The following is a 27,994-nucleotide window of genomic DNA, read 5'->3' on the forward strand; positions in this document are numbered from 1 at the left end:
ACCTGGTTACACCAGTGCTTCCTCACCTTTTGCTCCCCAGCAAGACATCATGTCTCTGGCCACAAATAGAAGTGTGTTAGGTAGATATCAACTATAAAACTACCTACACCTGAACATTTGCTTCCCAGAAGGGAACCAGCACAAATCATGGATCTCAAGGACTTAAAAGACAATGAAGACAAAAGGACAAAGTAACATGAACTTGCTAATTAAGACTCCTGACCACATTGTATGAAGATATATTTGCATTGACTCATCCCTTTGTTCTTTGTGTGAACCCAGCTGTTGAGTTGTATGTATAAAAGGGCTGAAAAACTTACACATCTTGGTCAAATCTGAATCTGAATGTTCTGCTCTGCATGTTTCTCTATTTTGCTGATAAAATTCACCGTTATCATTCACTTGTAAGTTGCCTTTTTGCCTCCTAACTTGCCTTACAGTTTTTTGCCACGACAACGTGGAGGCTTGATACTCTGTTGATGTACTTCTTTGGCAAGATAATAAAACCCTAAAAGACATCCTGGATGTTGAAGCTTCTTAACGGAATACACTTGAGTTGTCTAAGACCAGATATTGTCATTTTTGCCATGACAGCAAAAATGTTACATATCATTCATATCATATCAGATGTATTTTGAATAAAATATCGGTTGATGAGATTTGCAAATCTTTGCATTCAGTTGTTATTTATGTTACACATCTTCCCACATTTTTTAAATTGGGGTTGTAGTTCCTCTCTTTTTCAGTTGCTTGCTTGGCCTTGGTAGGAGATACCACTACTCATAAAAAGAATGGTGTCCACCACTTTGGCCAAGTGCCTGGTCTGTTGCTTAAAGGAAAAGAAAAAAACACTTTAAAGAAATAACTATCCAACTTTGCTTGTTTGGAGAGCTTGCAAAAATCTCCTAATGTCTAGTGCTTGCTAAAAAACAATTTAGTGGCTCATTTTTTTCTAGAGTTTATTATGTGTAAGTTTATAGTTTCACAACTTTTTTTCGTCAAGAGTTAGACAAGACAATCAATCAATCTGTTGTCTAACAATGGTATCTGAAGCCAAAGACAGGATATTGTTTTGTCCTCTCTGTGATGTTGTCTGGCAAACTGCATAAACCCTTGAAAGTAATGATCTGGCAAACAGACAAAAACTACAACAACCACATGACAAAAGCAAAATTATGTGCCAAAAAAGACAGACTGAACATAGCCTTCTCTAAACCTTTTTAAAAATGTTGACTTTTTCAATAGCTGCTTGGCAATATTAAAGCTGTCCCACCTAACCTTCAGTGAGACAAAATGGCTGTTATGCTCCTGAGTTTGAGGAAAGCATTAAAAGTCTACAAAACAGTCGTAGAAACATTTCTTTAAACACAAACATTTGTTTTAAATATGAAATCCTCTCAACTTTAGTTCAAGCTAAATTTTCAAATGGTAGTTGACTCAATATTTATTCATTGTTGGACTTGGTTGAGAATCTGTTTATACCACGTCCAAAATCTTCATCTTCGTTATTTCTTTTTTTTAAATTCAAAATTAAATCAATTTTTTAAACAAACATTTAAAAAACATTGAATAACTGATACACTGATTATTAAAAATAACAAGTGCTTTCAATTTGGTTTTAACATTAGACATTAACGTAGTAGTTCAGTTCTATTTCAGTCACATTTCAATCGGATTTTGCTATCTGGGTGGTTACAGCAGCTTCTTGCTGGACAATGTCATGTTGCGTTGTAGAAAAAAAGGACCTTAACTATTCTACAGCAGTGGTCTCCATTGAATAAGGGAGAGTCTAGATTTTTTCCAACCTGGTTAAACCCAACGTGTAAACCCTCTTATTTTATCAAATACTGTCAAAAAAAAAAAGATAAACAAAGACAGAACATATTTTAAGACAGCATATAACAGGGAGGCAGTTATTGAGCATACTTAAGGATCCCACACAAAGAAGCAAAAGCGGGGTGGGACTATTGTGTCCTTGGTCCACTGACTCAAAACAACAGTAGAAGCATAATCACAACATTACCAACTAAGATAGCTGCAACTCATAAACTGGACATCAACACAGGTCACTGGCAATTGCTGTTGTGCATTTTAACCTTATGTTAAGACTTAACCTTCCACCCATACAATGTAGTGGTTAGAAATATATCATATACTCTAGTATTATTCCACAGTATTATTGCGATATGTAATTTTGCACATTGCTACTATATTTTATTGCTTAATATGTTGTTTCTTCAGTGCAGGGAAGATTAGTGTGCGATAGTAGATCCTGAGGTTCAGGATCACCTGGCGTTTGTCCCAGGATTAAACAGCTCCCATCAACAGTACGTGTGAGAAGACTTTTGGCAGAGAGTAGGAGAGTAACAGGATATGGTGTTTGTCCCTGGAAACTATTACTAAGGAGGAGAAAGTTGGAAGAACTGGAATAATAATAGTGTGTTGCGACGTGAAGGATCTTTTGCATAAGAGTATAAGAGTCTTGGTTTCTGTTGGGGAGGTGCTCTATTGACTGGCTCTCTCTATTTGTTCTTTTTGCTTTTTTGCTTTTTGCCTTTGTGAGTTTTCCATCCTGTCGGATACAAATTGAAACCTCTCTGTACCATTGTAAAATAAATCTATTTTGTTGATATATGAACTTGTTGTGGTCTGAGTTTATCCACGACAACAAAATCTGATACATCCTCTTATTAAAGCCGCCCTCAACCATGTGGCTGGAGAACAAATATAACTCTTCTGTTATTGTACTCTTACATTAAATTCAGCATTAAAAAGGTCTCTTCATTGCTGCAATAGCACACGTTTATGGCAATATTAATTTGTTTGCTTCTGCCAATTTTTTTTCAGTCTTCTCAAAAAGAGGAACTAAAGCAATATGCCTGCTATCAGAGGTGGAACAAAGTCATTGTTTTGTAAGGCTCAAGTCTTGGCTACAAAGCCAAGTCAAGTCCAAGTCCTGAACTTTAAATCTTGAATCATAAATAAGTAATAAGTGTGTAATTCACCAAAGAAATTAGTACATAGTTAGTACAGTAAAGTACAGTAAATGAGTAGAAGTAATAAGTAGAAATAATTGCTACTAAAATATATAATTAGTTTTTTAAAATAAAAGTTAATTTTGGAGCAACTGTGGTTCAACTGCTCAAGGTGGTCAACAATAATTACGGGGTCAGTGGTTAGATTCCCAGTTATCTCATTTTCGCTCAGGCACTAATGTCTATTAATTAAATTCAAAAGAAAGAACTGCGTATGATATGTTTACGAATGTTATCATTGTTTCATAGTTACAACTTTCCGATTTTAAAATCATACAACTTAAACTCAGAAAGTAATCACTTTTTAATTGAAAAGCTTAATTTAGTCATAAATATGGCAAACTGAAGTTGATATCCCTTGAAATATACAAATCATCAAGATATTTGCATTAATAACAATAACCTACTCTTAGTGTATAATATACATACCATGGCATCATTCATGAAATCTGAGTTTAATCATTTACAATATGTATAAGCAAAGATCTAAATCTAAGATCTAAGTTACAGGAAAACTCAGAATCAGAAGAGAGAATTTCTTTTTCAATATGATGAAATCAGTGACTACACTACATTAAAGCGGCAGGGGCATCCAAAACGTACTTTGTAGTCATGGCACTGCTGTCCCTTCTGATCTCTGTTGCGACAAACAAATCCTTCAGTCGGACTGTATCTGAAAGAACGCGGAGTAGTTTAGCGGTTCAGATTGGTCAAACAAATTCTACAAAAGATGTATAATTAATTTGTTATCCAAGTCCTGAGAAGTAGTAAACTAGACCAAGCAGCCAAAACATGCATACACACAACTGGCCAGGTCCCATTTCTTCATCAACTGTACATAGGCAACATTTCAATTTCAAATGTCCTTTCTTAATAAAAGCATTCTTTTGGGGCACTTGGTTGACCTATACACCACCCTGTTAAGCTGTGTGTAGTGGAGTTGTATCCTTAACTTATAAGAGTCATTACCAGAAGTCTGCTGCAGGGCTTTAAACAATGTTGTAATTTCAATTAAAATGATTAAGAACTGCCTTTGAACTTACATAATGATTGAATGCCCAGTAAAGGTCGCTGGGGTGTTTGTGTCAGCAGTGAAAGCGTCAATGTAGAGAGGGCTTTCACAGATTTCTCCTGGATAAACTTTCCTCAGGTTTTTCAGAAGCTCCAAATCCCCAATTCCACTGGGATTGTCCTGGTTAAACCACTTGGTCCAGCAAACTGTCCAGAAAACACAAGAGAGATAGGATAACTGAATGACGCATGAATGAATATTGTTGGAATGTTACATTTGGAAAAGGTTGTATGGACTCATGGTTACTTTTCTGTCTGCAGAAATCAGTGGGACACATAAATCGAATGCGATGCTGATGGCACATGTTCTGGTCAGCTCTAAAGAAAGGAACAAAGAAAGCACAGGACAATTTACACAGTGATCCAGCTTCATTATTGACTGAAATTTGTACATGATTTAGGCATTTGAAAATACGTCTTATTCTGCTATTAACTATACCGTCCAAATGTATATTAAAATGCCTGAAATATCTAAAAATTACTAATGACATTATATCCAGGGAGACCAGTATGTGTCAGCACGTACCTATCAATTGAATTATCTGATTCTGTGGCAGTTAGCCTAGATTTAGTTAGGACTTCAATCTGAAGTGGATTATTGCAGATCTGGATAGATGGATTTTCACTGAGCAGGGCACTGAGGGTCTCCCAAACATCTATTCCAGAAGGACCATTTCTGTCAAACCAGTCTGTCCAGCAGTCTACATATCAGTCCATTCAGGACAAGGAGATGGGAGGAGGTTAATTCAGACAACTCTTGAATGGACATAGGAAATGTGAATTGTACCAAGTAAAATATAATATGTAGATATGTAAATCCTAAAACTTCTAATCAAAAATGTTTTCAAAATGGGTTTAAACACATAGTTCCCAGCACACATCAATTTAATAGGCCTAAGACCAATTTAGCACATACACACTCCAGGAATCCACGGAACACAAAAAACAGTCTAGCCCCAAGCCTGACATAAAGAGATATGATTAGCAAAGTTTAAGATATATAAATCCATTGTAAATGTGATTAATGTTTTATGAATTTCTTAAGAGTTTCACCAGTATCATGTTTGTCAGACTGCTGATTGCATCCTGGTAACACTGGGGAATCATTTTCTGGTTGATATGGGTGCCCATTATTTCCTGATCTGCTCCTGATTAGCAGCTGGTCATTTTCAGGATTTAGTTTCTGATTGTTTTGTGCATTGGCACACTTCTGCTTGTTATCTAGATGGGTGGGATACTGGTTATTGTGTAGGTTGGTGAATTTTTCATTGTTCGGTGAATTTGAGTCCTGGTTGTTTCCTGGGTTGGTAGGTTGCTGGTTGGTCTGTGGATTTTCAGGCTGGTTATTCTGTGGGTTCGTAGGTTTTTTGTAGTTCTGTGAATTGGAGTCCTGGTTGTTCTGTGTGTTTGTAGGCTGGTTATTTTGTGGGTTGGTGGATTTTTCGTTGTTCGGTGAACAGGAGTCCTGTTTGTTTCCTGGGTTGGTTGGTTGCTGGTTGGTCTGTGGATTTGCAGGCTGGTTATTTTGTGGGTTGGTGGATTTTTCATTGTTCGGTGAACCGGAGTCCTGGTTGGTCTGCGGATTTGCAGGTTCGGTATTTCTTGGGTTAGTGGGATTTTCATTGTTCTGTGAATTGGACTCCGGGTTGTTTAGTGGATTTTCAGGCTGGTTATTTTGTGGGTTGGTGGATTTTTCGTTGTTCGGTGAACTGGAGTCCTGGTTGTTTCCTGGGTACTTGTTATGCTGGTTGTTTTGTGGGTCTGCGGGCTCATTATTTCTTGGGTTGGTGGATTTCTGTGAACAGGAGTCTTGGTCGTTTTTCTGGGTTGGTAAGTTGCTGGTTGGTTTTTGGATTTGCAGGTTGGTTATTCTGTGGATTGTTGGATTTTTTGTTGTTCGGTGAATTGGAGTCCTGGTTGTTCTGTGGGTTTGCAGGCTGGTTATTTTGTGGGTTGGTGGAGTTTTCGTTGTTCTGTGAACTGGAGTCCTGGTTGTTTCCTGGGTTGGTTGGTTGCTGGCTGGTCTGTGGATTTGCAGGTTGGTTATTCTGTGGGTTCATGGGTTTTTTGTAGTTCTGTAAATTGGACTCCTGGTTGTTTAGTGGATTTTCAGGCTGATTATTTTGTGGGTTGGTGGGATTTTCGTTGTTCTGTGAACTGGAGTCCTGGTTGTTTCCTGGGTTGGTGGGTTTCTGGCTGGTCAGTGGATTTTCAGGATGGTTATTTTGTGGGTTTGTGGGATTTTCGTTGTTCTGTGAACTGGAGTCCTGGTTGTTTCCTGGGTTGGTGGGTTGCTGGTTGGTCTGTGGATTTTCAGGCTCGGTATTTCTTGGGTTGGTGGATTTCTGTGAACTGGAGTCCTGGTTGTTTCCTGGGTTGGTTGGTTGCTGGCTGGTCTGTGGATTTGCAGGTTGGTTATTCTGTGGGTTCATGGGTTTTTTGTAGTTCTGTGAATTGGACTCCTGGTTGTTTAGTGGATTTTCAGGCTGATTATTTTGTGGGTTGGTGGGATTTTCGTTGTTCTGTGAACTGGAGTCCTGGTTGTTTCCTGGGTTGGTGGGTTTCTGGCTGGTCAGTGGATTTTCAGGATGGTTATTTTGTGGGTTTGTGGGATTTTCGTTGTTCTGTGAACTGGAGTCCTGGTTGTTTCCTGGGTTGGTGGGTTGCTGGCTGGTCTGTGGATTTGCAGGCTGGTTATTTTGTGGGTTGGTGGATTTTTCGTTGTTCGGTGAACTGGAGTCCTGGTTGGTCTGTGGATTTGCAGGCTCGGTATTTCTTGGGTTGGTCGGATTTTTGTTGTTCTGTGAACTGGAGTCCTGGTTGTTTCCTGGGTAGTTGTTCTGCTGGTTGTTTTGTGGGTCTGCAGGCTCATTATTTCTTGGGTTGGTGGGCTTTTCATTGTTCTGTGAATTGGACTCGGGGTTGTTTAGTGGATTTTCAGGCTGGTTATTTTGTGGGTCGGTGGATTTTTCATTGTTCGGTGAACTGGAGTCCTGTTGGGTCTGCGGATTTGCAGGCTCGGTATTTCTTGGGTTAATGGGATTTTCATTGTTCTGTGAATTGGACTCCGGGTTGTTTAGTGGATTTTCAGGCTGGTTATTTTGTGAGTTGGTGGATTTTTCGTTGTTCGGTGAACTGGAGTCCTGGTTGTTTCCTGGGTTGGTTGATTGCTGGCTGGTCTGTGGATTTGCAGGCTGGTTATTTTGTGGGCTGGTGGATTTTTCGTTGTTCGGTGAACTGGAGTCCTGGTTGTTTCCTGGGTTGGTTGATTGCTGGCTGGTCTGTGGATTTGCAGGCTGGTTATTTTGTGGGTTGGTGGGCTTTTCATTGTTCTGTGAATTGGACTCGGGGTTGTTTCCTGGGTGGTTGTTCTGCTGGTTGTTTTGTGGGTCTGCAAGCTCATTATTTCTTGGGTTGGTGGATTTCTGTGAACTGGAGTCTTGGTCGTTTTCTGGGTTGGTAGGTTGCTGGTTGGTTTGTGGATTTGCAGGCTGGTTATTTTGTGGGTTGGTGGATTTTTCATTGTTCGGTGAACTGGAGTCCTGGTTGGTCTGCGGATTTGCAGGCTCGGTATTTCTTGGGTTAGTGGGATTTTCATTGTTCTGTGAATTGGACTCCGGGTTGTTTAGTGGATTTTCAGGCTGGTTATTTTGTGGGTTGGTGGATTTTTCGTTGTTCGGTGAACTGGAGTCCTGGTTGTTTCCTGGGTACTTGTTATGCTGGTTGTTTTGTGGGTCTGCGGGCTCATTATTTCTTGGGTTGGTGGATTTCTGTGAACAGGAGTCTTGGTCGATTTCTGGGTTGGTAAGTTGCTGGTTGGTTTGTGGATTTGCAGGTTGGTTATTCTGTGGATCGTTGGATTTTTCGTTGTTCGGTGAATTGGAGTCCTGGTTGTTCTGTGGGTTTGCAGGCTGGTTATTTTGTGGGTTGGTGGAGTTTTCGTTGTTCTGTGAACTGGAGTTCTGGTTGTTCTGTGGATTTGTAGGATCGGTATTTCTTGGGTTGGTGGGCTTTTCATTGTTCTGTGAACTGGAGTCCTGGTTGTTTCCTGGGTTGGTTGGTTGCTGGCTGGTCTGTGGATTTGCAGGTTGGTTATTTTGTGGGTTGGTGGATTTTTCGTTGTTCTGTGAACTGGAGTCCTGGTTGGTCTGTGGATTTGCAGGCTCGTTATTTCTTGGGGTGGTGAGCTTTTCATTTTTCTGTGAATTGGACTCGGGGTTGTTTCCTGGGTAGTTGTTCTGCTGGTTGTTTTGTGGGTCTGCAGGCTCATTATTTCTTCGGTTGGTGGATTTCTGTGAACTGGAGTCTTGGTCGTTTTCTGGGTTGGTAGGTTGCTGGTTGGTTTGTGGATTTGCAGGTTGGTTATTTTGTGGGTTGGTGGGATTTTCGTTGTTCTGTGAACTGGAGTCCTGGTTGTTTCCTGGGTTGGTGGGTTTCTGGCTGGTCAGTGGATTTTCAGGATGGTTATTTTGTGGGTTTGTGGGATTTTCGTTGTTCTGTGAACTGGAGTCCTGGTTGTTTCCTGGGTTGGTGGGTTGCTGGTTGGTCTGTGGATTTTCAGGCTCGGTATTTCTTGGGTTGGTGGGATTTTTGTTGTTCTGTGAACTGGAGTCCTGGTTGTTTCCTGGGTAGTTGTTCTGCTGGTTGTTTTGTGGGTCTGCAGGCTCATTATTTCTTGGGTTGGTGGGCTTTTCATTGTTCTGTGAATTGGACTCGGGGTTGTTTAGTGGATTTTCAGGCTGGTTATTTTGTGGGTCGGTGGATTTTTCATTGTTCGGTGAACTGGAGTCCTGTTTGGTCTGCGGATTTGCAGGCTCGGTATTTCTTGGGTTAATGGGATTTTCATTGTTCTGTGAATTGGACTCCGGGTTGTTTAGTGGATTTTCAGGCTGGTTATTTTTTGAGTTGGTGGATTTTTCGTTGTTCTGTGAACTGGAGTCCTGGTTGATCTGTGGATTTGAAGGCTCGGTATTTCTTGGGTTTGTGAGATTTTCGTTGTTCTGTGAATTGGACCCCGTTTTGTTCTGTGGGTTTGAAGGCTGGTTATTTTGTGGATCGTTGGATTTTTCGTTGTTCGGTGAACTGGAGTCCTGGTTGGTCTGTGGATTTGCAGGCTTAGTATTTCTTGGGTTGGTGGGATTTTCGTTGTTCTGTGAATTGGACTTCTGGTTGTTTAGTGGATTTTCAGGCTGATTATTTTGTGGGTTGGTGGGATTTTCGTTGTTCTGTGAACTGGAGTCCTGGTTGTTTCCTGGGTTGGTGGGTTGCTGGTTGGTCTGTGGATTTTCAGGCTCGGTATTTCTTGGGTTGGTGGGATTTTCGTTGTTCTGTGAACTGGAGTCCTGGTTGTTTCCTGGGTTGGTGGGTTGCTGGTTGGTCTGTGGATTTTCAGGCTGGTTATTCTGGGGGTTCTTGGGTTTTTTGTAGTTCTGTGAATTGGAGTCCTGGTTGGTCTGTGGATTTGCAGGCTGGTTATTTTGTGGGTTGGCGGATTTTTCGTTGTTCGGTGAACTGGAGTCCTGGTTGGTCTGTGGATTTGCAGGCTCGGTATTTCTTGGGTTGGTCGGATTTTTGTTGTTCTGTGAACTGGAGTCCTGGTTGTTTCCTGGGTAGTTGTTCTGCTGGTTGTTTTGTGGGTCTGCAGGCTCATTATTTCTTGGGTTGGTGGGCTTTTCATTGTTCTGTGAATTGGACTCGGGGTTGTTTAGTGGATTTTCAGGCTGGTTATTTTGTGGGTCGGTGGATTTTTCATTGTTCGGTGAACTGTAGTCCTGTTCGGTCTGCAGATTTGCAGGCTCGGTATTTCTTGGGTTAATGGGATTTTCATTGTTCTGTGAATTGGACTCCGGGTTGTTTAGTGGATTTTCAGGCTGGTTATTTTGTGAGTTGGTGGATTTTTCATTGTTCGGTGAACTGGACTCCTGGTTGTTTCCTGGGTTGGTTGATTGCTGGCTGGTCTGTGGATTTGCAGGCTGGTTATTTTGTGGGTTGGTGGATTTTTCGTTGTTCGGTGAACTGGAGTCCTGGTTGTTTCCTGGGTTGGTTGATTGCTGGCTGGTCTGTGGATTTGCAGGCTGGTTATTTTGTGGGTTGGTGGGCTTTTCATTGTTCTGTGAATTGGACTCGGGGTTGTTTCCTGGGTAGTTGTTCTGCTGGTTGTTTTGTGGGTCTGCAAGCTCATTATTTCTTGGGTTGGTGGATTTCTGTGAACTGGAGTCTTGGTCGTTTTCTGGGTTGGTAGGTTGCTGGTTGGTTTGTGGATTTGCAGGCTGGTTATTTTGTGGGTTGGTGGATTTTTCATTGTTCGGTGAACTGGAGTCCTGGTTGGTCTGCGGATTTGCAGGCTCGGTATTTTTTGGGTTAGTATGATTTTCATTGTTCTGTGAATTGGACTCCGGGTTGTTTAGTGGATTTTCAGGCTGGTTATTTTGTGGGTTGGTGGATTTTTCGTTGTTCGGTTAACTGGAGTCCTGGTTGTTTCCTGGGTACTTGTTATGCTGGTTGTTTTGTGGGTCTGCGGGCTCATTATTTCTTGGGTTGGTGGATTTCTGTGAACAGGAGTCTTGGTCGTTTTCTGGGTTGGTAAGTTGCTGGTTGGTTTGTGGATTTGCAGGTTGGTTATTCTGTGGATCGTTGGATTTTTCGTTGTTCGGTGAATTGGAGTCCTGGTTGTTCTGTGGGTTTGCAGGCTGGTTATTTTGTGGGTTGGTGGAGTTTTCGTTGTTCTGTGAACTGGAGTTCTGGTTGTTCTGTGGATTTGTAGGATCGGTATTTCTTGGGTTGGTGGGCTTTTCATTGTTCTGTGAACTGGAGTCCTGGTTGTTTCCTGGGTTGGTTGGTTGCTGGCTGGTCTGTGGATTTGCAGGTTGGTTATTTTGTGGGTTGGTGGATTTTTCGTTGTTCTGTGAACTGGAGTCCTGGTTGGTCTGTGGATTTGCAGGCTCGTTATTTCTTGGGGTGGTGAGCTTTTCATTTTTCTGTGAATTGGACTCGGGGTTGTTTCCTGGGTAGTTGTTCTGCTGGTTGTTTTGTGGGTCTGCAGGCTCATTATTTCTTCGGTTGGTGGATTTCTGTGAACTGGAGTCTTGGTTGTTTTCTGGGTTGGTAGGTTGCTGCTTGGTTTGTGGATTTGCAGGTTGGTTATTCTGTGGGTTCGTGGGTTTTTTGTAGTTCTGTGAATTGGACTCCTGGTTGTTTAGTGGATTTTCAGGCTGATTATTTTGTGGGTTGGTGGGATTTTCGTTGTTCTGTGAACTGGAGTCCTGGTTGTTTCCTGGGTTGGTGGGTTTCTGGCTGGTCAGTGGATTTTCAGGATGGTTATTTTGTGGGTTTGTGGGATTTTCGTTGTTCTGTGAACTGGAGTCCTGGTTGTTTCCTGGGTTGGTGGGTTGCTGGTTGGTCTGTGGATTTTCAGGCTCGGTATTTCTTGGGTTGGTCGGATTTTTGTTGTTCTGTGAACTGGAGTCCTGGTTGTTTCCTGGGTAGTTGTTCTGCTGGTTGTTTTGTGGGTCTGCAGGCTCATTATTTCTTGGGTTGGTGGGCTTTTCATTGTTCTGTGAATTGGACTCGGGGTTGTTTAGTGGATTTTCAGGCTGGTTATTTTGTGGGTCGGTGGATTTTTCATTGTTCGGTGAACTGGAGTCCTGTTTGGTCTGCGGATTTGCAGGCTCGGTATTTCTCAGGTTAATGGGATTTTCATTGTTCTGTGAATTGGACTCCGGGTTGTTTAGTGGATTTTCAGGCTGGTTATTTTTTGAGTTGGTGGATTTTTCGTTGTTCTGTGAACTGGAGTCCTGGTTGATCTGTGGATTTGAAGGCTCGGTATTTCTTGGGTTTGTGAGATTTTCGTTGTTCTGTGAATTGGACCCCGTTTTGTTCTGTGGGTTTGAAGGCTGGTTATTTTGTGGATCGTTGGATTTTTCGTTGTTCGGTGAACTGGAGTCCTGGTTTGTCTGTGGATTTGCAGGCTTAGTATTTCTTGGGTTGGTGGGATTTTCGTTGTTCTGTGAATTGGACTTCTGGTTGTTTAGTGGATTTTCAGGCTGATTATTTTGTGGGTTGGTGGGATTTTCGTTGTTCTGTGAACTGGAGTCCTGGTTGTTTCCTGGGTTGGTGGGTTGCTGGTTGGTCTGTGGATTTTCAGGCTCGGTATTTCTTGGGTTGGTGGGATTTTCGTTGTTCTGTGAACTGGAGTCCTGGTTGTTTCCTGGGTTGGTGGGTTGCTGGTTGGTCTGTGGATTTTCAGGCTGGTTATTCTGGGGGTTCTTGGGTTTTTTGTAGTTCTGTGAATTGGAGTCCTGGTTGGTCTGTGGATTTGCAGGCTGGTTATTTTGTGGGTTGGCGGATTTTTCGTTGTTCGGTGAACTGGAGTCCTGGTTGGTCTGTGGATTTGCAGGCTCGGTATTTCTTGGGTTGGTCGGATTTTTGTTGTTCTGTGAACTGGAGTCCTGGTTGTTTCCTGGGTAGTTGTTCTGCTGGTTGTTTTGTGGGTCTGCAGGCTCATTATTTCTTGGGTTGGTGGGCTTTTCATTGTTCTGTGAATTGGACTCGGGGTTGTTTAGTGGATTTTCAGGCTGGTTATTTTGTGGGACGGTGGATTTTTCATTGTTCGGTGAACTGTAGTCCTGTTCGGTCTGCAGATTTGCAGGCTCGGTATTTCTTGGGTTAATGGGATTTTCATTGTTCTGTGAATTGGACTCCGGGTTGTTTAGTGGATTTTCAGGCTGGTTATTTTGTGAGTTGGTGGATTTTTCATTGTTCGGTGAACTGGACTCCTGGTTGTTTCCTGGGTTGGTTGATTGCTGGCTGGTCTGTGGATTTGCAGGCTGGTTATTTTGTGGGTTGGTGGATTTTTCGTTGTTCTGTGAACTGGAGTCCTGGTTGCTCTGTGGATTTGCAGGCTGGTTATTTTGTGGGTTGGTGGGCTTTTTATTGTTCTGTGAATTGGACTCGGGGTTGTTTCCTGGGTAGTTGTTCTGCTGGTTGTTTTGTGGGTCTGCAAGCTCATTATTTCTTGGGTTGGTGGATTTCTGTGAACTGGAGTCTTGGTCGTTTTCTGGGTTGGTGGGTTGCTGGTTGGTCTGTGGATTTTCAGGCTCGGTATTTCTTGGGTTGGTGGGATTTTCGTTGTTCTGTGAACTGGAGTCCTGGTTGTTTCCTGGGTTGGTGGGTTGCTGGTTGGTCTGTGGATTTTCAGGCTGGTTATTCTGGGGGTTCTTGGGTTTTTTGTAGTTCTGTGAATTGGAGTCCTGGTTGTTCTGTGGGTTTGCAGGCTGGTTATTTTGTGGGTTGGTGGAGTTTTCGTTGTTCTGTGAATTGGACTCCTGGTTGTTTAGTGGATTTTCAGGCTGGTTATTTTGTGGGTTGGTGGGATTTTTCTTGTTCTGTGAACTGGAGTCCTGGTTGTTTCCTGGGTTGGTTGGTTGCTGGTTGGTCTGTGGGTTTGCAGGCTGGTTATTTTGTGGGTTGGTGGATTTTTCGTTGTTCGGTGAACTGGAGTCCTGGTTGGACTGTGGGTTGGTAATTTGCTGGTTGGGTTGTGGATTTGCAGGTTCATTATTTCTTGGGTTGGTGGGCTTTTCGTTGCTCTGTGAATTGGACTTTATGTTGGTCTGTGGATTTTCAGGCTGTTTATTTTGTCGGTTGATGGATTTTTCATTGTTCTTTGATTTGGACTCCTGGTCTTTTCTTGGGTTGGAGGTCCTTTGTTTGTCCTGTGAATCGGACCTCTTGCTGTCTTGAGGTTCATCTTTGTCTTCATTGTTTTCTGGTTTGGCCAGCTCCTGTTTTTTTGGTGGCTCTGTCGGCTCTTGGCAATCTTTCAGATTGGGCTCCTTGCCATTTCTATGGTAAGGCTGTTGATTATTTGGAGGGTTAACAAACTTATTTTTGTTTTGTAAATTGGTAGGTTGCTGTTCATTATGAAGGTTGGTGGGCTTTAGGCTGTTTAGGTTTTTTCATTTCCTGGGTTGTTGGGTTCCTCCTTGTTTTGTAGCGTTTTGGGTTTTTGACTGTTGTGTGATTTTCTCACTATGTTTGAGGGCTCTTGGTCATTTTCTGAGTTGGTGGGCTCCCATTGATTTTGTTGTTTGGCAAGTTTCTTTTTCTGTTCTAAGTTGGACTCCTGAGTTTCAGGATTGGCATTCTCTTGGGTAAGTTTTGAGTTGTCAGTGTCCTGTCTGTCCGTTGAGTTGATGTCTTCTTGGTTGTTTACTGGGTTGGCAGTTGGTTTACTTTCTGGTGATTAAAAATCCAAGTATCAGACGATGACGTACACATGACACAATCGAGAGAAAAAATATTATAAAAATATAACTTTTTATCTTTATTAGATATGTACATACCCACAAACAGGATGACAAACAGAGCAATACTTAACTGTTAGGACAAAAGGAACATAATAATATTAGAATATAACAGTAAAAAAAAATATAACAGCTTATAGTAGAATTTATAGCAATATAAGATTATCATGTTCAACATGTTCACTCTAGATTTCACATATTTTGTATAATGTAAAAACAATACCCATTTAATCATTGTTGCAGACATTTCAGAATTTTCATCCTGTATAAAAGGAAAGTTAAAGAAAGTTGAAATGAAAAGAAAGTTAATCAGAACTAAAACTGCACATATTTAAGACTCTTCAAAATGTGCAATGAAAAACAATACAAAAAGCATTGAACATTAAAGTGTTCCAACCAATATCAATAGACACTCACCAAAAGTTGTCCTTGTGGGTGCTGTTCGTGTCAGTACAAATGAATCATATTTTGTGACCCTCAATCTGTCTCACTGAGAAACTGTTCTGAACTTAAATACTTCACTGAGATTCAGGAAGACATCTATTTAGTAAGTAAACACCCACATGGATCTGAATCTGTGTTATAGTACACACCCCAGCGGAAATAATCACTCACTAACAATTATTCTAATTATTCTCATTGTTCAATACATGGAGGAAGAAAGAAAATTATTGGAACAAGTGCTGTACTTTCTAATGTTGGCACCAATCTAAAAAAGGTTGTTTAAGTTTTGTGGATACCAAACTCTGCTCTCATCAACCAGCAGCAGATGACATCTGTTTTTTGGTGGGGTGAAAAAAAAAACACCTGCGCCGTGTCAGCCAGGTCACAGTGAGATCCAGGGCGGGGAAGATAATGAAAACATCTTTTCCAGATTAAAAAAAACAACAAAAAAATCTGTTGTAGGGGAACCTGTTTTTGGTCATCCACATCTGAAAATGACTAAAATCATGCATTAATGTTGCAATATGACTGCTGAATTTAAATAAGCTGTTTTCGAACAACCCTTGTAAGACATGTCTAGACCTAATTTGCTGGATATTATTTTTGTTTTTTTTACATGGTGGGAGACTTTACGCCAAATGCATTCTCACATGGAGGAAAAACTTTACTTGAAATTATTTGTGTGTGGTGGTACCGAGAATGCTGGAGGAAATACCATGATATAAAAAAAGTATGCTGCAGGAAACACTTTGTTTTATATACACCAATCAGGCACAACATTATGACCACATGTGCAATTTAGTGCAATTGCAGTTCTACTTTTACACTTCACTTCAATTATTTTTAAATAGGGTGGCCAAAACATTAGAACCATCTCTTCTTATAATGCAATCCAGTATGACTCCACTAGCCACGTCAATAATAAACACAGAAGAATTATCATCTTCTTACAGTTTCAACATAAAAACTGAGAAATTTTAATATTTTAAAAGTAGAATTCAAGGCAGAGCTGCTGAATTGAATTGCTTTAGATTCTACAGGTGGTCATAATGTTACGACCACCTGTAGATTGGTGAACAGTACAGTGAAACCATGCCAGACAAAAAAGGCAGCATCTTATGAGACTTCCCCTGCCTTTCTGTTGTTTCTTTGCTTTGGATTTGTCTGGGTTTTAACTGTCACGACTCTAAAACGTGGTGCCCTGTTAAGTCTTTGCTACTGCCACAGTAGTACTAAGCCCCTAGAAAATTGTTAATCTATTTATCATTAGCAGGCAAGGGTAAAGAGACTGCATAGATCGCAATATGGCACCCACATCCCCCAACAGTTAACATGGCGTGACAACTCCACATTCTATACAAACCTAACCACTGTCACAGAAAAAATGATAGCACGCCTACACTCGGAACACCACACCTGTTCACATTTTAACATCTAATTTAAAACATTGCACTAAGGTATAATTTGCCAATTGACCCAATTACCTGACCTCAAATATCCATATTTGTCTGTTCTAAATATTTGTTTCTTATGAAGAAAATGTGATGAAACTCAGCCTGGATCTACAGCCAATCAGTGCTTACATTCTGTCCCACATGCTGATTTGGAAGAACCTGATGTAACTTGTTCTGCTTCGTGACTACTTTACCACTAGTGTGTTTGTGATTCTGTAAATTTGGCTGGTCACCATCTGCCTGAGAAGTTGGACTTTGTTATTAATCTGCCATCAAACCTATTTCTGTAGGTCATGAAGAAACTTGGTTTTCACCATGTGCTTAAAATGTAAAGATCATGTGGACAAAAGAAGAGCAAAGTAAAAACATTAACAGAGTTACAATGAAACAGAAAAAACTAACTGAGTTTAACTAAGATAACAGTTAAGAGTATAATAGGGTAATAATTTTCACATATGAATTGTCTACTTTAACCCCATTGAATATGTTTGGATCTCCTGGTGAAAATTTTGCACAGTGGTCCAACTCTTACATCATAAGATCTTGGTGAAAAATCCAGGCAACTCTAGAGGGACAGCAATGTTGTGACACTGTATAAGCTAATCAAAACAACACCACAACAAAGGCTGTAATCAAAGATGCTACAAATACAAAAAAGTCTAAATTCTGGGTGAAGGTACATCTTTTTGGCCACCAAAAGCAGCCAGGAGAAACCAGGTGCAATGTGGAAGATAGTCTGAATACATTGTTAGGGAGAGGAATGATTGCAATTACATGATTATTGATGTGTTATTTGAAACATTTTTAGCCGCAAATGAATGTTTTACATGGTGTACACTCATGACAGTCAATATCAGGCTTAGACTAATGATTTCTGAACTTTTTATTTATTTGTTTATTTGTTATTGTATCACATACACATTTATTTAAAAAATGTCCTTTAAATTACAGCCCTCATTTGTTGTACCTACTGTATCACAACTGGTAATATAGTATTTTTTTGAGTAAAGAGGCGGCAGCGCTAATCCAAACCTATCATGTGATATTTCATTATTTATCAAAAAGTTGTTTACAATACAATAAAAATTAAATCATACAGTAGATACAACAAATGAGGGCCGTAATTTAAAGTGCAGCCTCTTACCCCCTTCTTATCTGTATTCACAGCTATCATGTAATTACTGTAATTTTTACAGTAAAAGTACAACTACCTAATACTTACACTGTAGATATTGTTCTTATTCTCATCTTGTTACCCTGTTGTTCCCTAAAGTTTACTTATTGTTATCAAATAACAACTGTGTGTATCCAAGTATCAAATGTATCCAGATGAACTGTGGAGGTTCACCATTGTTATTAATAACTACACAATAAGTTCACTGTATTTACCCTGTAAATTGTGGGCTGTAATCTAAAGCGTTACAATGAGGAACAAGTGGACATAATCCACCGTCTGTTAATATTATTTATTTTTGTTTCTTGTTGAATATGTCCTGTGCCTCAAGTTTGGCTTTACTGTGCAGCAGCAGCTCTTAGTCTTAATTTGTTTGCTAAATTGGGTCTTGATTTATAGATAACTGTAGGTAACAGACTGGTTCATGTTGAGTTTTGCTGGTTCAAAAAAGTGAATCAGCCCGACACTGGCTTTTTTCAAAAATCATAACTTTTAACAGTTGTCTTTTAAATTGCAGCTGACTCTTGATTCTTTTGGACCACTATAAAAAGTTTGTAATTTTTACTAAACGCTCCCCCAAACCATGCAATATTTAACCAAACACTGCAGGATTTTTAGTGTAGGCAGCGAAATCTACAGTACCAGCCAGAAACCGAAATAAGGCACTTTAATCTGTGATGAGATCCTGTCCAGTAGTATTTTAGGACTCTCGATTAGAAGCCGGAACAAATTCAATCCAAGCTTTAGCCATACCAGTAAGATGCATAATGCAAACAGAAATTCAAGACAGCCAAATCTTTACCACGCTAATAGATGAAAACATTGCTCTACTGGTAGGAAATGAAACATGACTGGGCACAATAAGGGAGATTTTTATCTAAGAAGCACAGATGATAAAATCCCCAACTTCTCTGCAATTTTAAATTGGGAAGGCATTGAAAATGCATTTTTTTCAGTGATGAACAACATTTCAACATTTTATTTTTTGTGTTTTGTACAATTAAAAATAAATTAATTAATTGCAAATCGTTCCTTTTTATATTCACATTTTAAGGATTTTTTTCTGTTTTATATGCTCGAAGAAAAAAGAAAATGTATGTAATAGGAACTTTTTTAAGTGATGGAATATTACATGACAATGTGATTTAACTGTATAAAAAAAAGGAAATAACCCTTTGTAGCACTTTTAGCCTGTCCTTAATTAACCTGCATATCAGGGTGTGATAATTGTGCAGGGATGCGATGGAATGTCTGACAAATCCAACCACACTGACGGCTCATTAAAGCATTTTGAGTGTGGTTTTGTTGTTGCACAGTTCATAATTGGGACTTACAAGCACAATAACACAAGACACAAAAACAAAACAACATCTATGAAAGCATCATAGTTAGTTATGGTAAGAGGCCATTCACTGTCCTAAATACGTGATTAAGGTTTAATAATGCTGACTGTTGGCTGGAAACAGGAAATAAACAGAGGTCTCCTGTATCCCCACATTTTGTTGGACTATCCATCAACCCTGTTCTCCTTCATACATGGTCAGTATGACTATCACCTGCATCTTGTCATGGTAAATACAGCTACTAGAGGCTGCTCTCACATGATTTTAGGGCCTTTTGCTAAAATGAATCACACTGACTTCATGTCACTTAACATTTAAACTGGCAAAAACAAACTAACAATCAACTACCTGCAACAATCATATAGGACTTTTCCCCTCCACAATGGATATACTTTGTATATAAAGTATGTATCTATTCACTGTAATTTATATTTTCGTGGAGCAGATTTAATGGAAATGATTAGCACTTCAGTTATTTCAATCCCTTCACCCCTGAGTAGGGTTGCAATGGGGCTGGAGCCTAATCTTTCTCAGGGCCAGTACAGAGAGACATACACAGACAGACAACCATTCACACTCACATTCACAACTACTGGCAACATTAATCTAACAGGCATGTCTTTGGACTTTGGGAGGAAACGGAAGTACCCAGAGGAAACCCATGCAAGTACAGGGAGAACATGCAAACCCCACACAGAAAGGCCGCAGTCAGTCGGGGATGCGAACCCGCAACCTTCTAGCTGTGAGGTGGCAGTGCTAACCACTCCACCAATGTGCAGCCCAATCTCACGTTTCTCTACACGAAAACAGGAAAAATAACCCACAATGCATTTGGGGTGTGATGAAAAACCTACCCAATAACTGCCCCTTTCTGATCACAATCCAAAATACCAAATGAGAATTTAGCAACTCTAAATCCACACATAAGCCACAATTTTGACACCATCTGGTAGTTTTAATATAAAATATTTTATAAATATTTTGAACTTAAAAATGCTGATGTATCATACTGTCAGCACATAAAGTGGTTAAAATGAACTCCACCTTTACAAACAGTGACCTTTGGTCAAAAGTTGGCATGTTGGTCAAAACTGATGAAGGCTTTTGGATGACAGTTGAAACATCTCCAACAACTACAGGCAGAAGTCCAGTTCCCACTGAACAGCACCTTTCTCTGACCCTGCAGTTGTCTGGGTTACAGTGTTATGGAGACTTTGTATTCAGTATGTTTTGCTTCAGAAAAAAAAGGAAAATTAGTTAAATTGCAATGCAATTGTCCAGAATTCCAGTGTACTGAAAACCCATATGAAATCAAGGAGCAAAATGAACATTGTAATGACATAATCAAATAAAAACACATAGTACTTTAATAATCAAAGTAACAGAGTAGTTAATAACACACAAAATTAAACAACAGTAAATATGCAAAAAATCCTTTAATTTACACATCATATCTAAATCAACCTGTTAGATGACACAGGATGGACATTAAGTTTCTATAAAAATAATATGAAAAATTCTTTTCAACTCATAAAGTCTGGAAATGTTATTTATCCATCAGAATTCAAGAAGTAACAACATACATATATTTGTCTTGGAAGAATTATTATAGAACTCAGCGTGATGAACCATCTCAGTTTAATACATGCCGGCATGGAGAAGAACACATGGATGTTGGTGTCTTTTTCTGACTTGTATCTCTCAAACCCCTTCTATTTATACTCAAACCCAAGAAAGGAACCACCCTCACAAACCATGACTAAAGAAACCAGGTGCATTCAGTTGACAGTCATCACTCTTGTCCCTATATAGGTTATCTGAAGATGTCAGTTGAGAAGCAATAAAACCCTTTTCATTGCACCTTCTTGTAGATCTTGTGACCCCAGGACTCACTATCTACTACATTACTTTGGGCCTTGCAACAACAAAGTGCCTACTGTGATCTTTAGCAGTCCTCTAAGCACGAAACACCCTGTGACCTCTTCAACAAGCCCATCTTGGTGGACTATTTGCCAATTATCTAACCATATTAATAAATTGACTTTATTCCCCCACAGGTTATTAGTCATAGTTTGTAGTTTATCACAGTTAGAGATTAAAACTGCTGATTTTCTTATGAACCTGAATTAAAATCCTTTAGTTCTGCTGTAAAGAGCAGGTGAACTTTCAGTGACCACAACCTGTGTTCTAACATGTTATTCAAGACAGGCTTTAAAAACCCTGAATCTTATTGTTATTCTGCTTAAAGCAGCTGTACTTCCATCATTCATCAGCAGCAATCACCTGCAACATGACACATGTTGCATAAACTGAACTTCAATAAAAGTTAATTCACTGTAATAATTCTATTTATGAAGAGAAGCTAAGGATCATTTAATGTGGCTGATTTTTTTACATTCATTTATTTATTCTTTACTGTGTTGTTTGTCATTGAAGAACATTAGGACATTATTGAATGTGAAAACACATTATCATGTGACAGTTCAGACAAGATCCAACCTAATGTGTATTCAGAACATACAGTATGTGCACCGCATTTTTTTTGTATGTGTCACATGTCACTGAGACTCAACAGTGTGTGAATGTGTAAGTGCATCAACACATATTATTACCTATTGTTAATACTGTAATTACTAGTTTCAAAAAGATGAAAGGCTTTTGGCTTGTCCCTTCAGGGGTCACCACAGCGGAACGAGTTCCGCATGTTGCCTTTCCTGTCGCAACCCTTCCATTTGGTCCAGGCTTGGGACTGGCATCAGGGTGGCCCCCTACTGTAATTGCTACTTTCTTGTGTGTTTTAATAATAAAACCCTATCGGGTGTACCACACCCATGCTAAAGGAAGCTATTATTATCTCCTTAACAAAGTAATGAGCTGGTGTCAAACGACTTAACCTAAAACAGATCTGCGTCACATGGTTAAAGAAAACAAGAGGCAACACATCGTTCCTTCTGGTTTTACTGGCAAGTACAGTACAAAAGGTATTTAGTTCTTGCCACCGTAATAGATCCACAGCCAGGCAAACCTACAGCTTTTTCTGTTCACTGACTGATGTCAAATGGCTGCTCTCCTATGAAGCTAATTTTAATAGATCTTGGTCTATTAAACTTTAGTCTAGGCTATATTTAAAATTAAGGTTAAGGTATTTCACATTTCAAGTTAAATGTTTAAAATACCAGAACTAACATTAGTACACTTGATCATTTAGGATAAGTCTGTCCACTCATTCAGTCCTTCATGACGCTTGAGGTAAACAGTAAGGTTTTGCGTTCGCTTCTGACATCTGATTAATTATAGGAATTTATTAATCACACAAGTACCTCCTAACAGAACCGTCCAACAGAAAATTAAAATGTAGCACATGGTATTTATGTATTGTAAATGGCTCCTGCTTCCTTCCATCTTTGTTTTATTGTTTTTAACCTTTAAAATGTTCTGTAGGTCAGACTGCTGACAGTGGAGGCTGAAGGTCCGAGTCCACATATATTTGAATAGTGACAGAATTTTTAAGAATTAGAATTAGTAAGTTACTACAATCAATTTCACAACGTGCTCTACAAGTGTAGAGTCTCCGCTTTTAAAAATGTACAGTGGGGTTGCTCAGTCTACAGGGTCTGTGGTTCAATCCCCTGTCCTGGCTACATGTCAAAGTGTCCTACGTCAAGGTGGGTCAGGTGAGTGCCTTGCATGGCAGCCACCGCAATGTGTGTGAATGGGTGAATGAGAAGCAACATTGTACAGTGCTTTTGATAAAAGCGGCACTTTACCATACACGCCTCATCCCACCAGAAAGTCATTGTATGTACAATATTAAATGTTGCCTAGTGTTGGAAAGTAGTAGAAACACTTTCTTTCTGCACTTAAGTAAAAAAGGAAAAACTCTTCAGCTCAGTGATTCCACGATGGTGGAACGAGGTACCAAACCCTGCACGCTCAGCAAACTCACTCCCAATATTCAAAAAACTGCTGAAAACAGAACAATTCCTCACCTTCCTATGCACTTAAAGCTTCCTTTCTGCTCTTTCTCACACTTGCATCTCATGAAATGTAAAACCTTTTCTGATAGGACTTTGCTTTGATGTTTTCTCCTTGACTTTGATTTTTGCTGCCTTATACCTCACTTGTAAGTCGCTTTGGATAAAAGCGTCTGCTAAATGGCTAAATGTAAATGTAAGTACATTTTTATGTATCTGTACTTTACGTAAGTACAATTTCTGATGGCTACTTTGACTTTTACTCCACTACATGTAATATATGTATACTTGTCCAGTACATTTGTATTGAAATTGGTGTTACATGTTACATGATGTTGCTTCGCACATTTCAAAATATGGCAATTTTTCTTTTTGTTCTTAAAATTGAAAGCAAATAAACAGTGAGACAGGGATCGTTTTACTAAAAGAATCACCACAGGCAGACATAGCATTAGTTCCTCCTACCACAGACTTATTTTAAATATTTATTGGACATATTAGATTGAAGTAAAGAGGAAAGTTCTCGGTAAAAACACTACAGTTGTCATTTACAGTAACAAGTTTCCATTTAGTCTGTGTAATGATTATCAGTTCAATTTTGTATTTACAAATTGAAAAATAAGAAATAAGAAAAATCAATTCACTGTTTTAAAATTTTATTTTTCGTTTATCAGATTAACTCATGCTGTCTTGCCATGTAAGTAGATGAGGATATTATTTGGCACTGGAAAAGGATTGTTTAAGAAGCAGTTCAGTAGGCCGGAGTACACGCAAAAAAGGTGGTTTATAATAACCAAACGTTAAAAAGAGGCAAAACTAACTCCCAGGAAGTCAACCAAACTCAAAGGACCCAAAAAACTAAAGAGCAAGCCCCTACCTAAGTGGAACCGACCTCTACAGGAAAGCATGACATGAGGTTAATCACAGCATAACACATATTACCTCAAATAATGGGCAAATATAAAGACTAGACATCTACTGCCAACACCACAAAGTGCCTATCGCTGCCCAGACCGCTCTATATCCTATTAATTAGGGTGTATTTAATCTCCTTCAGCTCAATTGTACATCTTCTCCCTCAACTTGGTAGCACCCAGCCTCATGCTGCTGAGAAGATCTATTGACGCAAACCTGCCGTAACTCTCTTTGATTAAACTGCTGATCAACTCAACCCACACAGTAGAAACAACACCTAAAGGGGATTAGGGGTGTTAGGGTGACAATTGTTACATCTTAATGACTCCACCCTGTTCTGTGAATTGGACTCCTGGTTGTTCTGTGGGTTTGTAGGCTGGTTATTTTGTGGGTTGGTGGATTTTTCGTTGTTTGGTGAACTGGAGTCCTGGTTGTTTCCTGGGTTGGTAGGTTGTCGGTTGGTCTGTGGATTTTCAGGCTGGTTATTCAGTGGGTTTGTGGGTTTTTTGTAGTTCTGTGAATTGGACTCCTGGTTGTTCTGTGGATTTGCAGGCTGGTTATTTTGTGGGTTGGTAGATTTTTCATTGTTCTTTGAATTGGAGTCTGAGAACCAGAGTAAGTATCAACAGGCCAGAATACTTTAAAGTCCATCAAAGACAGTTCTACTCCAAGTACTGTGTATAGACTAGGGAGAGAGAGGAGAAATACAATTCTAGAAATCTAGGGGTGCTTAAGTGGTGTCAGAAAGTGAATGGTGGTAGAGCTGGTGCAAGTAAACTGGATTTTGGACATGGATTCACGTAACACCCAGCTGGATCCTGAGCAGTCTGGGAAGCTGCTATCTAACTGACACAGGGTTGACAACTATGGAAATATGGAAAGGATCCACAAAATGAGGCGCCAATTTTCTGCTCTCCAGAAGGGAGATCAGATGAAGAAAGCCACACCTATTGTCCGACTTGATATTTGGGTGCTTGCAAACAGTGTTTATTGGTGCAGTTTTTAATAACCTTGGACAGAGTGGAGTAATGGTGGCACTACCATTAAGAGTCTTGGGCTTATGGAACTTCTGATGCTTTCTCTTGGATATCAAACAATTGAGGCTGGCAAGCATAGATGGTCTAGAAAGGAGTCGGCACTGTGGTAGAGGATGGCAGGGAGTTTTGCACGTAATAAACCCAGACCACATTCTTGACCCAAGAGGTGGGATCCCAGGAACAGAGAAGGCCAGTCTCAAGGTCCTATTTAATCTAAACTGAAGGCAGTTGCCCTTCAAGGAAGTTTTCAAGGAAGGCATGATTTGCTTCAGAAGTCAGAGTAAACTCTTTTTTCATGGAGGTCAGATGTTGGAGCGGGGCAGCAATGGAGCCATAACCTTTTATGAATTGGTGGTAGAAATTGGCAAAGACTAGAAAGTGCTGTAATTGCTTTCAGTTTTTGGGTACAGGCCAATCCTTGACTGCCTCCACCTGAGACGGGCCCATTTGATGTTCCCTAAAGAGATGAAGGAAGGAAACTAGGTAAATGGAATACAGACTTGTCAGCCTTAGAAAGTTATTTTGGTGCAGACGTTGCAGATCCCTTGGATGTGTTGTGCATGCTCAGTCTTAGAATGGGAGAGGATTAGGATGTCGTCTAGATATGTATGTACAAATATTAATTTCTTAATAATTTTTCCCAGTACATTATTGACCAAGTTCTGAAACACTGCTGGAGCATCGGTAGCAGAAGGCACTAGAAGAGAGGACAGAGAAAGGCAGCTTAATTGCTATGTCATCATTTGGATTTTTGAACTCATTATGTGAGAGGGATTCCTTTGGATTTATACTGGGGGCAGATTATACTATCAGCAATATGATTTTGTGAACCTAGAAGCAGACAAAAGATAAGTTGGCTTTGGAATTTTTAATTAAGCTAGAAAGAGTAAGTAAGCCACGCTTATCCCTACTAAACACAGGAGACACAGATAAATAAAGAAATAGTAATGGGATATAAAATGGATGTTAAAATTGTGATTCTTACCTGTAGGTAGGATTATCAATATTGGCAGACAACAGTTGAGTAATGGGAATTGGCAGCCAACATGATAGAGTATTGAAAGGCCAAGCTGGCGTCGCCCAATTAGCTTTATGTAGCGAGGCTGGAGCAGGCTGGAGAGTCACTGAGCGAATGCAACAGAGGCCAATCTGGCAGAGAACTGAAGGAGAACTGGGTGGTAAACAACAGACTGGTAAACGATTACATTGAATAACCCAAGAGTAAACCAGGGGCGGCAGTGGCTCAGTTGGTAGAGTGGCTGCGTACCAATCAAAAGGGGATGAGGATCCTAAGCCTGGGAGAAATTGGGGAGGGTTGCGTCATGAAGGGCATCTGGGGTGAAAACTGTCAACATGCGGACAAATGACACCGAACTCACGGGATAGTTTGAAAGGACAAACAAAACAAAACGAAAACGAAACAAAGAAACAGTAAACCAGGCAGAGGAGAGAAGGAGCAGGTAGTAGTGTAGTGGTGAGTGTAATAGAGTGAAAGGTGGTAGAGATGGTGAAGGTGATCTGGATGTCAGACACGTATTCTCACAGTATCTATCAAACCAATGAAAAACATTCCACTTATTATGCAATAAAAGCCATCAATATATCACGTGTAATAATCAGGAAAATGCTCAAAGTAAGAAACATAAACCTGCAAAGTTTAGAATCACAGAATTGGTTTAAATTAAAAAGAAAATCCTCCACTGTGATATTTTCATCCGTTTTAATATTACTCATTAATTATGACTAATTATCTTAAATAAAATCTAAACAGGGTTCACTCATTTGACAGATCACTACAAATGGTTCTGGGGATCACTTAGAGGCCAACTTTTCCAACAGAAATTGCCGATAGTGACCCGTTTGCCCGAAAGGTGCAACTTGTTCTTATCATTGAAGTGGGTGTGGTCTCGTTTATACTGGGACTGCTCCTTGGGCATTTGGTAGGCCTGTGGTGAGTGAATATGGAGAGTATCGGCCTTCACTGCAGGGCACAGCTCAGCTATGCAGTCCATAGACCAGTTGAAAATATCACATAATATCCCGCTCTGCCATGATAAACGCTTGAACAAGAGCTGGAAGCTGCCCGATTAGTCTATCAATAAGATTTACAACCTAATTAGGATATGATCGAATTTCTCACAGGCCCCATTCCCTTGAGGATGATAAGCTGTGGTGTGGCTCTTTTGGCATCTGTACAGCTGGCAATGCTCATCTATTAGAGCAACTACATAGGTGACCCCCCTCTAGTCTTGACAGGATGTTTTCTGGGCAGCTGAAAGTCTGAGCAAGACGTCTGTACAAGGCTTTGGCAGGTTGGCAGGATTCAGTCAATTCTGTCAGATCTTGAGTTGTCCTGGCCCAACACCAGTGCTGAGGCCACGCTGTTCGTGTCCTCTCTGCACTAGGATGTTCCATCCTATCATGATAACATTTAGTACATACAGACAAGGGTTAACAATAAACTACGCAGCACTGGTTTACAGAAAGGGACACTGAGACATAAAAGTACTTTTATTAGTTTTAGAAAATAAGAAATAGTTTACCTACTTTTACTGAAGTAGATGTGTCAGTGTGGTACTTCTATGTTTCTATGTTTAGTTTTACTCCCCGATGGATGTGTGAAGTGGTCTTAATAATCTGGGGATAGATGAAGGGGCAGCATGGAAAATGGGAGGCCTCTTCCTCTGTGAAAATAAGGATTCCCCACATGAACATGTATATGGCTTTGCACAATTCTTATAGCATATATATATTGTCTGTATATAATTTAGCTCCTCCTGTGTAGATGCTCTAGTCTCTCCAATGTAGAGCTTGGAAAACTTCTGCCTCATTGTATTACGTAGACTATGTTAGTCTTCTTGTATTTTTAGTCTTTAAATGTGTTAGTCAAGTGATGCTCTGCTACACCTTTATTGCAAGCTGTCTCTAGAATCTACTTGTTCTTGTGACAATGAAAATGAAGCTCAGTTGGATAGAAGTCATGTGACTGAATTGGCGACTGCAGGACATTCCCCTTTTATCTGTGAAACAAAAGTGGTGAGTTTGGGAAGACTTAAGAAAAGTTAGGTGGTGGATGAGTGAATTATTCTCCTGATGAGGAAAATATAGACAATGTGTCAAAGTCAACAATTAAAACAACACTTCAACAGAGTAAGTACAGCGGGTTTAAACAACATGTAAACTGTTAATAAGCCTCAAAACAATGAGGCAAGATTTGATTTTGCCAAAAACATTTAAAAAGTT

The 27,994-nt window shown here is 40.0% G+C and overlaps 1 protein-coding gene across 1 annotated transcript; it reads right to left on the minus strand.

The window, feature by feature from the left end:
* Window positions 1-3,599: 3,599 nt before the first annotated feature.
* LOC137129133 (homeobox protein 5-like) lies at window positions 3,600-26,763 on the minus strand. Its single transcript, XM_067508030.1, has 9 exons — window positions 26,598-26,763; window positions 14,137-14,342; window positions 10,625-13,960; window positions 6,041-10,435; window positions 5,160-5,901; window positions 4,633-4,807; window positions 4,354-4,424; window positions 4,079-4,253; window positions 3,600-3,708 (listed from the first exon to the last, which is right to left on the minus strand). Exons 1-9 carry the CDS (start codon window positions 26,761-26,763, stop codon window positions 3,600-3,602), a joined length of 9,375 nt encoding a protein of 3,124 aa, XP_067364131.1.
* Between the last annotated feature and the right edge of the window lie 1,231 nt (window positions 26,764-27,994).

The sequence above is a fragment of the Channa argus genome, chromosome 6 (genome assembly GCF_033026475.1).
Source record: "Channa argus isolate prfri chromosome 6, Channa argus male v1.0, whole genome shotgun sequence".
Taxonomy (NCBI): domain Eukaryota; kingdom Metazoa; phylum Chordata; class Actinopteri; order Anabantiformes; family Channidae; genus Channa; species Channa argus.